We start from the raw sequence: 14,980 nt of genomic DNA on the forward strand, positions 1-14,980 counted from the left end.
CCATGATGGTTTGGATTTGTTTACTTGTGTTGTCCTTGACTATTGTTTAAATTGGTTTGATGTTCCGAAACACTTAAGTGTGACAAACATGCAAAGGAACAGGAAATGAGGAAGGGGGCAAACACTTTTTCCCACCACTGTATTTGGGGACCGAAAAGGTTTGTTGCGGTCGACCCCATTCCTTGTAAATTAACTTGTCAAAATAAGTCAGATACGGGAACACCTTAGGTGAACGGGCTGGCTTACGGGACCCAAAAGGGACCGCTACATGAGCAGAGGGATCTGCTGGCTCCTGAATCTTCAGGGTATCACGCACAGCTGTGATAAGTGCTCTGGGTCCGTGCGTGGTTTGTCGCGCACGGACCCAGATGGGGACTCATCCTCACTGTCCGAACGGTCCTGGTCAGTGTCATCTGAAATGACAGAACAGGGGTCACCAGCCTCAGCAGGGCCCGAGTCTGCGTCAGAGCTCTCCCCAGAGGACGGGGGAGCTTCTTAGCACCTTTGTGCCCATGCACCGCCTCCATCTTGACAACGAACGAATTGAGGACCGCTGACAAAGCGTCCAGGGGCACTGCACATTCTGCAGGCGAACCGGTTGCAATTGCCTGGATTTCGGGGGAAGAAACACCAGTTTCTGAAGCCATGCTGACCCTACCTTGTCTGCCACCTGATGGGGCCTTAGGACAGTGATGGTCCCACCCTCCTAACTGCTGCTGGCTGAGGGGCTCTTTACCGCAGGACTCACCACCCTGACTGGTTCTGCGCTGTCCAGCAAGTAGTGCCTGTGTTCTTTGTCAGCTCTCAGGTGCAGAGGAAATCACACTGTGTCATCCAGAGCTGCTGCTTATGGCGCTGAAACCGATCTACAATGTGCTCAGGCTCAAAGAAAATGGCAGCCGAGCGTCCAGTATAAGGACATAAGGCACAGAAAAAATGGCCGCCGGACTACAGGAAAGCATGCTGCGCCTAGAGAGTGATCAAAAATGTGCTCAGGCTTCAAGAAAATGGCCGCTGGACAGCCAGTATAAAGGACAAAACCACAGGGAAAAAAGCTACAGGAGAGCACACTGCTCCAGGCCCTCACCTAAGATGGACACTGAAAACAGAAAATGGCGGTGAACAGCGCTGCAGAGATCACAGACACAGCCTCTCAGACACCCCCAGGGAGAGAAGTGACAGAAAATGGCGGTGAACAGCGCTGCAGAGATCACAGAAACAGCCTCTCAGACACCCCCAGGGAGAGAAGAACACACATCAAGGCACAGCCAGCCAGCGCAGCCCCCCCGGGTGAGAGCCTCCCCGGAGAGCCCCTGCACATGACACACACACTGCTCAGCAGCCACATGCAGCATCCCCCACGGGGGGGGGGATAGGGACAGGGAGAGAAGAGAGGGAGGTGAGGGACCCCCGAATCGACCTCCCAGGGAATGCCCAGCTGCTCAGCCAAACCGAGGCAGGGAGAGCTGTATTTACCAATTCTGCAGAGCTGGGAGACATTCCATCATACATCCACTCTCTGATCAGTAGGGGGTGGCTGCTGGCCACAGCACACTGTGACGCAGACATCAGTAGTCCGGTCATATGTGTGCCCCGGAGCATTAAAGCTCACCGACCACCTCTGGAGCTGAGATACATCATGGCTGACCCAGCACGTAGCTCTGGTCTGCACACGCTCACTGGCCAGGCTGGGGAAGACTACAAGGATAAGGGTATCCAGCCTGTCACCCAGCCGGCTGTTGATAGCAGATCACAGGATCTATAGTCTTGTGCAAAAAGCAAAGCTTCTGCAGAAAATGAATCCGGACCGATTGGCCCGCAGGGTTCCTAGGTCCTTCTCCTTTACTAAGCAAAATAAAACTGAGGGCTACACGGCAGGCTGGGGGGTTGTTACCTAAGGGACCACCCCTTGGGCAGAACTAAAAGTTTTGTGTTTTTCATAACATGTTATGCCTAGTCTTCTCCTAAAGGTGGCGTAACAAGCCAATGGCTAAGAGAGGAGCTGTGTCAGTCGGTGAATATAAGAGAAATGAAAATTGCTGATAGGCAAGGAGTGTTGTGTTCTGCCCAAGCTAGAAAATTATTCACCTCTTTTTGGGCTGCACGACCTCTCGTGCCCCCCCCCCCCCCTTTTAATATTTCAAACCACAGAAGTTTCTGATAAGCAGGAAACTTTGGCACATGGAGATATGCAACTCCCCTCCTTGCAGGATGGACACAGCCAATCGAATTATGAAAGGATTGGATATTTAAGTGCAGATTCAGATCTTCGAGTTCTAGAATGGGTCTTACCTCTCTGTTTGGTTCTGGAACCTTAAAAGGTTTGAGCCAAAACCCCCCGTTTCACTATGGGAACCTCTGATATCCCCGACTGGGATAACAGCTGATCCAGAGGCCAGAAAGAGAGACTTTTTTTTTTTCTGGATCCTTAGGAACATTCTCTGAGGAGACAAACTCTTGCATAAAGACTGCCCCATCAGCAGCCCAAGGACCCCATAAGCAGCACCCAAACAGGGACCCGAATCCCAGACCCACAGATCAAAAACCATCTGAGCCATCCAGGCTCTCAGAACTCGAATCATAACCTAGTGAAAAAACTGCAGAAATCCCTCTGCTCTTGACATTGTTCCTGACTTTGGGGGTGCTCCTTCATGAGAAGGCTTTAGTATTCTGCTTTGTGGGCTTTCTGCCTCCAAGATCCTGGTGCTGCCTTTGGGGACTTTCCCTTGAACCTGGCGACTGAGACCGTCGAGATTGCCTAGAGGCAGATGCCCTAGGCATAGGAGAGGCAGCACGATAAAAGGAGAAATGTTTGAACCTCCTTTTACTGGTAAAGAGAGCTTTACCCATTTGGATGTACTTATCCACTCTAAAAAGCCATACCCCGGGAAGGGAAACAAACTGGCTAAGAGCTTTCACATGGTGCTTCGGCTGATTAATATTTCAGCCACAAAACTCTGCGAGAATGCACTAGTCCAAGCCTAAGCCATAAGGCTTAAAACGATAGAGTCTTTCATAGCATCTACTGTGAGACATAGTGCGTCAGATACACCAGCCCATTACTGGGCCTGCTGATCAGGCAGAATCCCAGGTATCTCCACAAACTGTTCCTTAACCCCCTGGAGTCCACATTTTTCAATGAGTTAGCGTGACTCAAAATGTGCTCCACCAAAATGTTGGAGCGAACGTTAAAGGGTTAAAGGACTGAGATACACCAATTGCAGCAAGGACTGCAAAAAAACATCTGGTCTTTAAAAGGAAGTTCCAACTTTAATTTGCTGGATCTTTTAACATCAGTGCATTATCCACTGGACATGTGCGACTGAGGTAATTGCAGTATCAAGTGCTGGAACCCCCCATTTCTTCATAGAAATGTTCCCATTCAGAATACATAAGCTATGCATGAATAGGAAAAAACACCCTCAGGTGGGGGAGGTTCAAATGAACCTAATTAGAGGTAGATACCTCAAGAGCCTGTGCTGCAGGCAACAAAAGGGTTAAGTAAGGGAGTAGACAAGCAGCTGACTTGTGAGGCAACTCCCTCCCTCTTAGGATCCTCCAAAGAGGAAAAATAAGTATCTTCCGATATTTGGTAAGATCTGCCTGATCCCCAGCCTCCTGCACCTCAACAAAAGGGCCCTGAGGACTAGATGGGAATCTGCTATGTTTAGTCCTACTATGGAGAGACATCATAGCATTAATCTTCTTTCAAATTTTTAAATGGTAGAAGAAAAAAAACTGTATGATATATACAGGAACTGAAATTCTACCCTTGATGGCTCAATCTGACTAGCCGTATCCCTCTCAGAGGAGGATGACATTCTTTGGAAATGCATTTAGTTTACAGTGCAAAACAAATTACCTTTTAGAGAAGTGATCCCATTACCATTCATAGCTTGAAGCATAAAGCAGAGGCACTATGCCAAAGAATGTACATAGCTAGGCTATAGTTCAGCACCATTAGCTGCTATTAACCCTAGCTACAGCAAAGTATAATGTGTCAAAGGTGTAAGCCTGTGTACACTAACCTGACCAAGCCATCCACCTGCTCTGTCCCTCCACAGCCAGCAGCAGCTTTCACACATACAGCACTGAGACCAGCTTCCAACATGTGTGGCCAGCGTCTGACGCCGTTAGCCACGCCCCCATGAATTACAGCCCCCCTTTCCTTTCAAGGGAGGTGTTTTCCCGCGCTAGCAGTGTCCTGTGGACCTGTAAGCATGCGGCCTCAGTTTGCCCTTTATATTTTTCTCTTTTTATTTTTTTCAAATGAGAGGCAACTGCCTTGGCATGCCCCTGAAGGGGAATAAAGTCAATCTGGGGGCACAGGAAGAGACCAGACCCCCCTTTTCTTACCAGAGGGTCTGTTTCGGCTGGAGGAGAGGAGAGTGAAGGCCTCTGCTGTTTCCAGCGTCGGGACAGTGAGTGCTCAATACAGCCCCCAGTGGTGACACATAGGCATGACAACATTATACATAGAAGGAGAAAGTCCTGAGAAAATCTCCCTTACCTTATCCCTGCAGCAGGGTTTTATCAGAGATAAAGACCCAATCTTCACCCTTCACCGTAGGCTCCGAGACCTTATAGGAAACCTTCAGGAACTGGGGAACTCTCAGGTTATCCCACAATCCTGGACCTGCGACAGCACCCTTCCAGTAAAACTTTATGGCCTCACTACCAAAAAGTACTGGATCCCACAGCCCAGCTCTCTAAGGAGAAGCGTTCACAATTAAAATCTTGTTTCTTTGGATACGAGGCCCGGGTACCATTCATTTAGCCCATGAAAAAGAATCAGAACGGATCCGGTCAGCATGACTAGCCCTCATCAAGGATAACTGCCCATGGAGTTCAGCACAGCACAGCACATCTTTACTCGTGACCAAGACCTTAGACACTGGCAAAAAAACTGAGGACTCCCAGTAATGGGAGGGGTTATATAGGGAGTACACTTCTTGCCTTAGGGCGTGCCAGTGTCCATCACTTGTCGGCCCGATATAACCCACATAGTAATTACTATGGCTCTGTGTCCCCTGATGTAAGAAAATAAAAAATTACCTTTACAATCACTTTAAAGGTTTAGTGCTTGTTTTATTGCTTGTTTTTCTTGCAAATAAGTTTAATGGGAAAGAATAACACTGTATAAGCTTCATAGTTTTCTGTATTAGCTGTATATAGGGAACACGAGGCACCGGAAGTGATGTGGGTGAGCTCGCAGCTCGTTTGTTATATGCCTGTTTGATACTTCTTATTGTGAGTACCTTGATTTTACTTTTACTGTTTTGTCAATAAACATTTGGAAATACTACACTATCGTACATCCCTCTTTACATCCCCCCATGCCCCATTGCGAGGTTCATTGGATGCGGACACACCAGGGACAATAGGGGGACTCTGATTCCAGACTAGAGACACACATCAGTGGAGCCGGATACGCCATACTGGGAGGCTGCCAAGAAACACATTGAGAAATAGCCACATGCTGTTACCTTACAGCAGTAATGTAAGGGTACATCTATACATTACTCTGCACAGGAACCAGGAAGTCACCTATCATCAGCACTTTATGCCAGAGGATTGTCACCAGCACTTTGTCATTTTATGCTGACACTACTAATATACAGCCACTTATCTACCTTGCACCTTATATGGACACTACTTATCTTTTTTGCTTTCACCTATAAGAACGTTTGCAGCATATACCTATATGGAGGAAACTTTTTTGTATGCTTTTATATGTGTTTTAGGATTTTACCTATTCCTTCAGGATTTATTGCAATAGAAGTGCACCTTGTTTTTGAGCACCGTTTTTTCACTTCATGTGCACACCATATGTATACATTTCCTATCACTGTTCTACAAAGAATATTTTGAGTGTTTGATATACTTTTATTGCCTTTTTGATACACTTTTATTGTTTTATCCCAAAGAAGTCGCAGGGCATGCGATTTCCTATGGATATATTTCCTATCACTGTTCTATGAAGAATCATTTGAGTGTTTGATATACTTTTATTGTCTTATTGATCCACTTTTATTGTTTTATCCAAATAAATTGCAGGGCTTGCAACACGTTTTTATACTGCCTAGGACTGGATATATATTGACCTTTGAATATTGCCTCTTTCAACCATACCTTTCATTGAGCACCTTTGCACTTTATTACGCACAGTATTTAATTTCATAGCGCAGCACTACCTTCACTTTATATATTAGCTGTATATACACTTGCTTGGTTATAAATGTACACTTTGCTAAGAGAACACATGGGTACGTAACATCCTATACCAGTGATGGAGTGATGGTGAACCTTGGCACCCTAGATGTTTTGGAACAACATTTTCCATGATGCTCACTCACTCTGCAGTGTAGTGGAGCATCATGGGAAATGTAGTTCCAAAATATCTGGGGTGCCAATTCCCCCATCACTACCCTATACAGAGGAGCTTTGCTTACAAGGCTCCTCTGTTATATATATATATATTGCCCCAGTTGAAGCAAGTTTCATTGCGAAACATGTCGGGTACATAGCCTGCAGACTTTCTACGCTTTTTTTTATTGATATCTGTATTTTTGTACCCTTCTTCATTAAGGGTTTGTACATACATGTATCTTGTTTTTTTAAATTTGTTTTAATAAAACATTTCCTATCGGATTAATCTGCTCTATGAAGAGGCTTTTTGTTTTTTCCCTCTTTTTATGTTTGCATTTTTTACGCACCTATTTGGGGTGTGATTGTCCTTTTTACCACCTTGGAGCCGAAAAAACGCCCCAGATTGGATACCCCGAGATTGGATGGTGTATTGGCATAGCTGAGGTTTACATCACCTGGATGGAGGAATTGCTGTCTATCGCAATTTGATGTCTGAATGACTCACCACCAAGGTGTGTGGGTCCACACCTTCGAGTAAGCTTATCCATTACCTTTCCTGTTTATAACGTGGTATCTGTATGAAGGGTGACATCCAACTGCTGTCTTCACCTCTGGGGTATTTTGACGTGTGGCATTGCAACAGATCCTGACTACTCTCTACCGTGAAGTGATCATCTAGGATTATAGAGACTATTGTCTTTTCTTATGTAGGGTCTTGGTATAGTCCCAGGCCACTTGGTACATCCATTATTTGAACTTTTTTTGTTTTTTCATGTCACGAGTCACTAAGACTTTTTCACACTTGTGTAGTTATATTAAGTGCACTTGCCTTTATTTAGTGTAGCTTGGCTACGCTATCTATTACATTTATATTTTTTGTGTGTTATAATAACACTTCTCTCCACAAGGTGTTTTCTATTTTAAGCGCTACATTTTTTGTTTTTTATATATATATATATATATATATATATATATGTTACATATATATTTGCAAATGTGTACAAACGAAACCCTCGGTTTTTACCGTGAATTGTTAGACAGGAACAATATGTTTTTTGCAGGCTAGCCTGTAAGTGTGCTGGGAAATGTTTGTTACTGGCCAGATTACCAGATAAAAACATAATAAAAAAAAAAAAAAAACGAAAAAAGGAAACTAATACAGCTATCACATCTAAGAACCGGTAAGCAGCAATTAAATAAACGTTTGCTTCTGGGTTGAATACTGCTTTAATATGCAGTTGGCAAATCCATGCGTGGTCATCACCTTTTGAAACACATGCATATGAAAGAGTATTATTGGTACCTTCAGCTAAAAATCAAAGACTTGGCAGTACAGCCATTTGGTCTTTGTTATTGTGTGTATTTAAACATATACATAAAACTATGCAGCCTGTTCAAACTAGTTCTCCAGTGTTTGGAAGGAGGACATTTTTTACCTGGTTCTATTGTAATCACCATACCCGGCTGTAGGGACAGAGATCGAGATACATCAGGAGTATCATGCACATCCATTCCAAGATAATGTCCAACATGGTGTGGGCAGAGCCTTCGTGCAACCTAGAAAAACAAAAACAAAAAACAAAGCTTTCAATTCTTAGTTTATTATAGAATGGTGATCATTGTCAATAAGACAGAAAATAATGGGAAATACAAAATTTTAGCTGTCGCTAGAACAATTAGTTAACCTTTCATCTGGAACACCTGTTCAAGTTAGAATTGTCTATGAAGGAAATTCCTTTCACTTTATAGAGAATTTCTCTAACTTCCTGATGGTTGAAAAGCATATCATAATGGCTGATACACTGTATCAGTACTAGATTATTTATAAATGAACATCATAAAAATGTTTAAATATACCAGAATTTACTTAGATAATGGTATCTAAGTGTAGCACCCTCTTCTAGTTAGGATGCTAGGGTAAATCTAGTTTTCGACTTAGGTGGTTTGATGCATAGCCATAACCTGGGTCAAAAAGTACTTGGTAATATGTGGATTATGGGACGGCAAAAGTCTGTGGTATAAAAGTCCCCATGAGAAGTCCCTAGGCTTTGTTATTCCATTGCTAGATCCAATTCTGCACACTCTCTGCAGCACCTCTGGGAGACTGAAGGATTCTCTATTATAGCAGACAAAACACAGACTAAGTGTAGTATAATTGTCTTTTTAATACATTTTTAAATACATGTTCTAATACTCACTACACTTAGTCAGCGCACTTTGCTGTGTTTTGTCCAAATGTACTTTCTGCCTTCACTGCAGACAGTGGAGCATTAATCTATTGTTTTTGTCTGGGCAGGGTGTTCTCCTGAGGCTGCTGCCCCTGGAAGATAACTAGTGAAACAAGAAATTGCAGTATGTGCCTGGGCTGGGGAACTGGAGAGGCATCATCCTGGAGTCCAGGTCTGGAGAAGTATCTTTTGTCTCCCTCACTGAGGAATCTGTAGGAGTCTTTAAAAAAAATAGAATCACAATTTTTTTGCTTAGAAAAAAGATTGCGATTCTCTCGCGATTCATGGCTTAGTATTATCTTTCACATTATATGAAAAAATTGCTAAATTGGATTTTTTTTCACCTTTAATAATAAACACCTTCATTTACAAATTGCATTTTGTATTTACTTGTGTTGTCCTTGACTATTGTTTAAATTGGTTTGATGTTCCGAAACACTTAAGTGTGACAAACATGCAAAGGAACAGGAAATGAGGAAGGGGGCAAACACTTTTTCACACCACTGTATATATATATGTTTGGGGGTCCTAAGTAATTTTCTAGCAGAAAATACTGATTTTAACTTGTAAGCAACAAGTGTGAGAAAAAGGCTAATGGCCCGTACACAGGATAAGACTTTCTGGCAACAAAACCGTGGATTTTTGTTCGAAGGATGTTGGCTCCAACTTGTCTTGCATACACGCAGTCACACAAATGTTGGCCAACAATTATGAACGTAGTGACGTACATGACGTAGGTGATATCTCCATTAGGAACGCTAGTTACATCTCCAGATCGTACTTGATTCCGAGCATACGTGGACTTTTGTCCGACAGACTTGTGTACTCAAGATCGGAAAGTTCGACAACAAACATTTGTTGGCGGAAAATTTGAGAACCTGCTAGCCAACATTTGTTGGGGGACAGTCCGATAACAAATGTTCGATGGAGCATACAAACGGGCGGACATTCCACCAACAAGCTCACATCCAACATGTTGTCGGAAAATCTGATCATGTATACAGGGCATTAGTCTTTAAGTGGTTAAACTGACCTCATTTACAGACCAAAGTTCATCCCTTTGATCTAAAAGAACTAAATGTTACAATGTTTCCTTTTATCTTAGCACTGAGCAATGTTGATAAAAATTTGCCGGATGAATGTTATTTGCTGTGAGTGAGCAGGGAATGGCTCAGCCCCTGTTACATGACGGAATTGCGGAAACACCGGATTAAAATCGCAAAGGGTGTTGAATCGAGAAAGTTTTTTAACAATTATTCGTGCAGTTCTACTGAGGAACTACCTGTGGATGCTGGGTGGCAGTCAGGTTCTGAGACCCTGCTGTAGACTCTTGGGTGTGCAAGTGCTAGAAGACAGTTAAGTGTCAGAGGTTGATATATTAACTGGGATGGCTCTTATACAGCCTTAGATGTACTGGCCATCCCATGTTACCTGCAGGAAAGGCTGCTTAGAAAAGATTAGTGAGAAGATGTCCACCTGTTATTTCTGCTAGTGTTTGGAGTACTCTGATCCATGGACCCCTCTCCTGTTTAACGTTACTTAGCAAAAAATTTGAAAAAAGACATCCCTTAGACTGAGCCTGTGTTGTTTGTGTGCATGGAACTGTGTCTGTGGCAGGCAGCCTCTGTATTAGTAAGGGAGACCTGGGCTGCTGGGTGAGTACTGTTTAACCTCTTCAGCCCCAGAAGATTTTACCCCCTTCCTGACCAGAGCACTTTTTGCGATACGGCTCTGCGTCGCTTTAACTGACAATTGCGTGGTCGTGCAACGTTGCACCCAAACAAAATTGATGTATTTTTTTTCCCACAAATCGAGCTTTCTTTGGTGGTATTTGATCACCTCTGCGGTTTTTATTTTTTCCACTATAAACAAAAAAAAGAGGATACATTTTGAAAAAAAAAACGCAATATTTTTTACTTTTTGCTATAATAAATATGCCCCAAAAATATCTAAAAAAACGTTTTTTTCCTCAGTTTAGGCCCATTTGTATTTTTCTACATATTTTTGGTAAAAAAAATTGCAATAAGCATTTATAGATTGGTTTGCACAAAAGTTATAGCGTCTATAAAATAGGGGATAGTTTTATGGCATATTTATTATACTTTTTTTTTCTATTAGTAATGGCGGTGATCTGTGATCTTTATTGGGACTGTGACATTATGGCAGACACGTCAGACAACTGTGACCCGTTTTTGGAACCATTGGCATTTTTACAGCGATTAGTGCTTTAAAAATGCATTGATTACTGTAAAAATTTCACTGACAGTGATGCGGTTAACCACTAGGGGGCGATCAAGGGGTTAATGTGTTCCCTATTGTGTGTTCTAACTGAAGGGGGGAGGGGACTGTGTATGGGAGATGGCAGATCGTTGTTCATACTCTGTGAATGCAAGAAAACCACAGAGAAACTGCAGCAGAGCAGTGTGAAAAGGGCCTTAGTATAGGGGGCTAAGTATCAATATATATAATATCTCTGCTGATATAAGTATCAGCACAATAGCCAAGTACAGTGAGTGAAAAAGTATTTGATCCCCTGCTGATTTTGTACATTTCCCTACTGACAAAGAAATGATCAGTCTATAATGTTATTGGTAGGTTTATTTTAACAGTGAGAGACAAAATAACAACAAAAATATCCAGAAAAATGCATTTAAAAAAAGTTATACATTGATTTATGATTAATGAGTGAAATAAGTATTTGATCTCCTATCAACAAGCAAGATTTCTGGCTCCCAGGTGTCTTCTATACAGGTAACAAGCTAAGATTAGGAGCCCTCTCTTAAAGGCAGTGCTCCTAATCTCAGCATGTTATCTGTTTAAAAGACACCTGTCCACAGAAGCAATCAGATTCCAATCTCTCCACCATGGCCAAGACCAAAGAGCTGTCCAAGGATGTCAGGGACAAGACTGTAGGCTACATGTACAAGCCCGTCTGAAGTTTGCTAATGAACATCTGAATGATTCAGAGGATAACTGGGTAAAAGTGCTGTGGTCAGATGAGACCAAAATCACGCTATTTGGCATCAACTCAACTCGCTATGTTTGGAAGACGAGAAATGCTACCTATGACCCCAAGAACACCATCCCCACCGTCAAACATTGAGGTGGAAACATTTTACTTTGAGGGCATTTTTCTGCTAAAGGGACAGAACAACTTCAAAAGGGACGATGGACAGGGCCATGTACCATTAAATCTTGGGTAAGAATCATGGCACTGAAAATGAGTCGTGGATGGGTAGTCCAGCATGACAATGACCCAAAACACACACCCAAGGCAACAAAGGAGTGGCTCAGGAAGAAGCACATTAAGGTCTTGGAGTAGCCTAACCAGTCTCCAGACCTTAATCCCATAGAAAATATGTGGAGGGAGCTGAAGGTTCTAGTTACCAAAAGTTTGAAAACTTAAGGACTTGGAGAGGCTCTGCAAAGAGGAATGGGACAAAATTTCTCCTGAGATGTATGCAAACCTGGTGGCCAACTACAAGAAACGTCTGACCAAGGGTTTTGCCACCAAGTACTAAGTTGTGTTTTGCAAAGTGGTCAAATACTTATTTCACTCATTGAAATGCAAATCAATTTATAACTTTTTTTAAATGCTTCCAATAAAATTATAGACTGATTGTTCCTTTGTCAGTGGGAAAACGTACAAAATCTGCAGGGGTTCAAATACTTTTTTTTCCCCCTCACTTTAGTTAGCATTTCTGCCTTGAAGCACTATGGTCATCAGTTTGAATCCCAACCACTACACTACCTGGAGTTTGCACGTTTTCCCTGTGCATGCATGTGTTTCCTTGGGGTACTCCAGTTTCCTCCCACACTCCAAAGACATGCTGGTAGGTAAATTGATCCTAGTATGTCTATGTATTAATGTGAATTAGAGACCTTGGATTATAATTTCCTTGAGGGCTGATGTGAATGTACAATATATATGTAAAGAGCTGTGTAAATTGGAGCTATATAAATACCTATAATAAACAAAATAAACAATGACTTTTAACTCCATCTAGTGGCCAAATGCATTATCTTCCATCTAACTACCTGCCGACCGCCCGCCGCAGTTGTACTGTGGCAAGGTGGCACAGCTGCGCGATTCGACGTACCTGTACGTTGCTTCGTGCACAAGCGCACCTATTGGCCGCAGAAGGAGCCAATCAGCAGGTCCGGCGGATGCGATGTCTGCTGGGACCCGCTGATCATTCCCCAGAGAAGGCAGAATGGTGATCTGCCTATGTAAACAAGGCAGATCAATATTCTGACAGGAGAGGACACAAATCTTCTGTTTCTGCTAATCAGTAACACGGATCTCTGTGTCCCTCCAGCAAATCAATCCCCACACAGTAAGCAAGCATCTCCTAGTGACACACTTAACCCTCTGATGTTAACCCCTTCCCTGCCAGTGTCTATAGTAACAGTGCATATTTTTAGCACTGATTACTGTAATAATGTCACTGGTTCCCAAAAAAAGCATCAAAGTGCCAGTTAGGTGTTTGGTTTGTCTTAGTCCTGCTGAAAATCGCTGATCACCACCATTACTTGTAAAAAAAAATTAATAAATAAAAAGTCCTTAAATCTATACCCTAGTTTGTAGACACTATAACTTTAGCAGACCAATCAATATATGCTTATTGGGATTTTTTTACAAAAAATATATAGCAGAATACATATTGGCCTAAATTGATGAAGACATTAGACTTGTTATATATATTTTTATTGAATATGTTTTATAGCAAAAAGTAAAAAAAAATATATATATTTTTTTTTTTTTAATTTGTCTGTCTCTTTTTGTTTCTAGCGCAAAAAAAAACAAAAAACGCAGAGGTGATCAAATACCACCAAAAGAAAGCTCTATTTGTGGGGGAAAAAAAAAGGACATACATTTTAATTGGCTATACAGTGTCGTACAACTATACAATTGTCAGTTAAAATAATGCAGTGCTGTATTGCAAAAAATGGCCTGGCCATTAAGGTGGTAAATCCTTCCGGTCCTTAAGTGGTTAAACTCCATGATCTATAATAAAACAGCATAGAATATAGACAATTTACATTTGTTTTTTGCTCCATTCACAAATGTACATGCATTTTCACTGGATGGCTATGCAAATTCTCTACGAATCAACCCGTAAGGGCTGATACACACCAGATGCCATCAAGTGCAATTTTACTTTGCATAAAAAATGCATGGACATAGATTTCAATCACTCTAGTTCACACCAGTGCAATGCGTTCCAGTGAAGTCAACAAAAGTAGAATATGTTGCATTTTTCCTTAATAGAATGCTGCAAAATGCATAAAAAACGCACTAAACTCACATGTCCTCAATTTAGATGAAGAAAAAAAGAGGAAAAAACGCTCCAGAATGCATCAAAAACGTGCATGCAGAAACGCATTCCAGAACGCAGACCTTTAGTTTTTCAATTTTTTTGGAAGACCATCACAAGAGGCAAAACAGGAAAATAAGCGGTTTTATGACTAACACAAATATTACCAGTACCTTCCATGGGAAATACATGCTTTTTTAGTAGCAATTTTTTTTTTCTTGGGGCATGGGGAGTAATATTTACTAGCTAATAAATGGTAATCAAAAATTATTTTACAGAATCTTGAGACATTTCCTTTTCTTGCTCGCTCAACAAAGGCTTTTATGAGCTCTTGCATCACCATACTTCCCCCCCTCCACTTGAAGAATCTACACTATGGAACTGTGGATAAAACTACACACTGAGTTTTAGGCTCGGTTCACACCTATGCAGTTTACTTTTGATCCGTTTCGGCAGTGCTTTTTGCTGTGCATTTTGCGTTTCTACACATGCACTTTGGACACATTTTTCATGCTTTTTTTATGGGTTTTGTATGCTTTTTTTGCCCAATTTGTTGGGTGGATTAGAAAACGCTGTAAAATCGTGGCAAAAATACACTACGTGCTTTCTGCAGCTTCTCCATTGAAGTCTATTGAACCAAAACACACTGTTTTGTTTTTTGTTTTTTACTTAGAGGAGTTCCAGCCTGGGGTAAAAAAAATAAAAATAAGTCAGCACCTACAAATAATGTAGCTGCTGACTTTTAATATAAGGACACCTACCTGTCTCCCAGAAGGCAGCGGGGGGAAGGAGGAGGTGGGGCCAGAAGTTTTGTAGATCACCACACAGCGATGCAGCAATCTTACTCGGAAGTGGGTGCGAAGACCTGGTTTTGCCAGGTATCCGCTCCCTTCAAAAGGTGCCAAATGTGGCAGCGGAGGGGGGAGGGGGGGAAGCAAACAAGTGGAGCTTCCCCTTCTGGGTGGAGCTCTGCTTTAAACATGAACTTTTTAAAAGAACAATGTTCATTGCAGTCACCCAGAACAAGATCCATGAGAGTAACAATACGGGCATGGGATGAAGTAC

The 14,980-nt window shown here is 42.2% G+C and overlaps 1 protein-coding gene across 4 annotated transcripts in view; it reads right to left on the reverse strand.

The window, feature by feature from the left end:
- XPNPEP3 (X-prolyl aminopeptidase 3) overlaps positions 1-14,980 on the reverse strand; it is a 287,901-nt gene that overhangs the window by 37,672 nt on the left and 235,249 nt on the right. For all 4 annotated transcript variants that reach the window (XR_013262366.1, XM_077452550.1, XM_077452549.1 and 1 more), the window contains exon 9: positions 7,806-7,926. Coding sequence is in view for 3 of the 4 variants with exons in the window: in XM_077452550.1 (XP_077308676.1) it covers positions 7,806-7,926 (121 nt within the window). In the remaining variant the exon portion in view is untranslated. The remainder of the gene's footprint in view (positions 1-7,805; positions 7,927-14,980) is intronic.

The sequence above is a fragment of the Lithobates pipiens genome, unplaced genomic scaffold (genome assembly GCF_037356315.1).
Source record: "Lithobates pipiens isolate NorthernLeopardFrog02 unplaced genomic scaffold, aLitPip1_a1.2 Scaffold_23, whole genome shotgun sequence".
Lineage (NCBI taxonomy): Eukaryota > Metazoa > Chordata > Amphibia > Anura > Ranidae > Lithobates > Lithobates pipiens.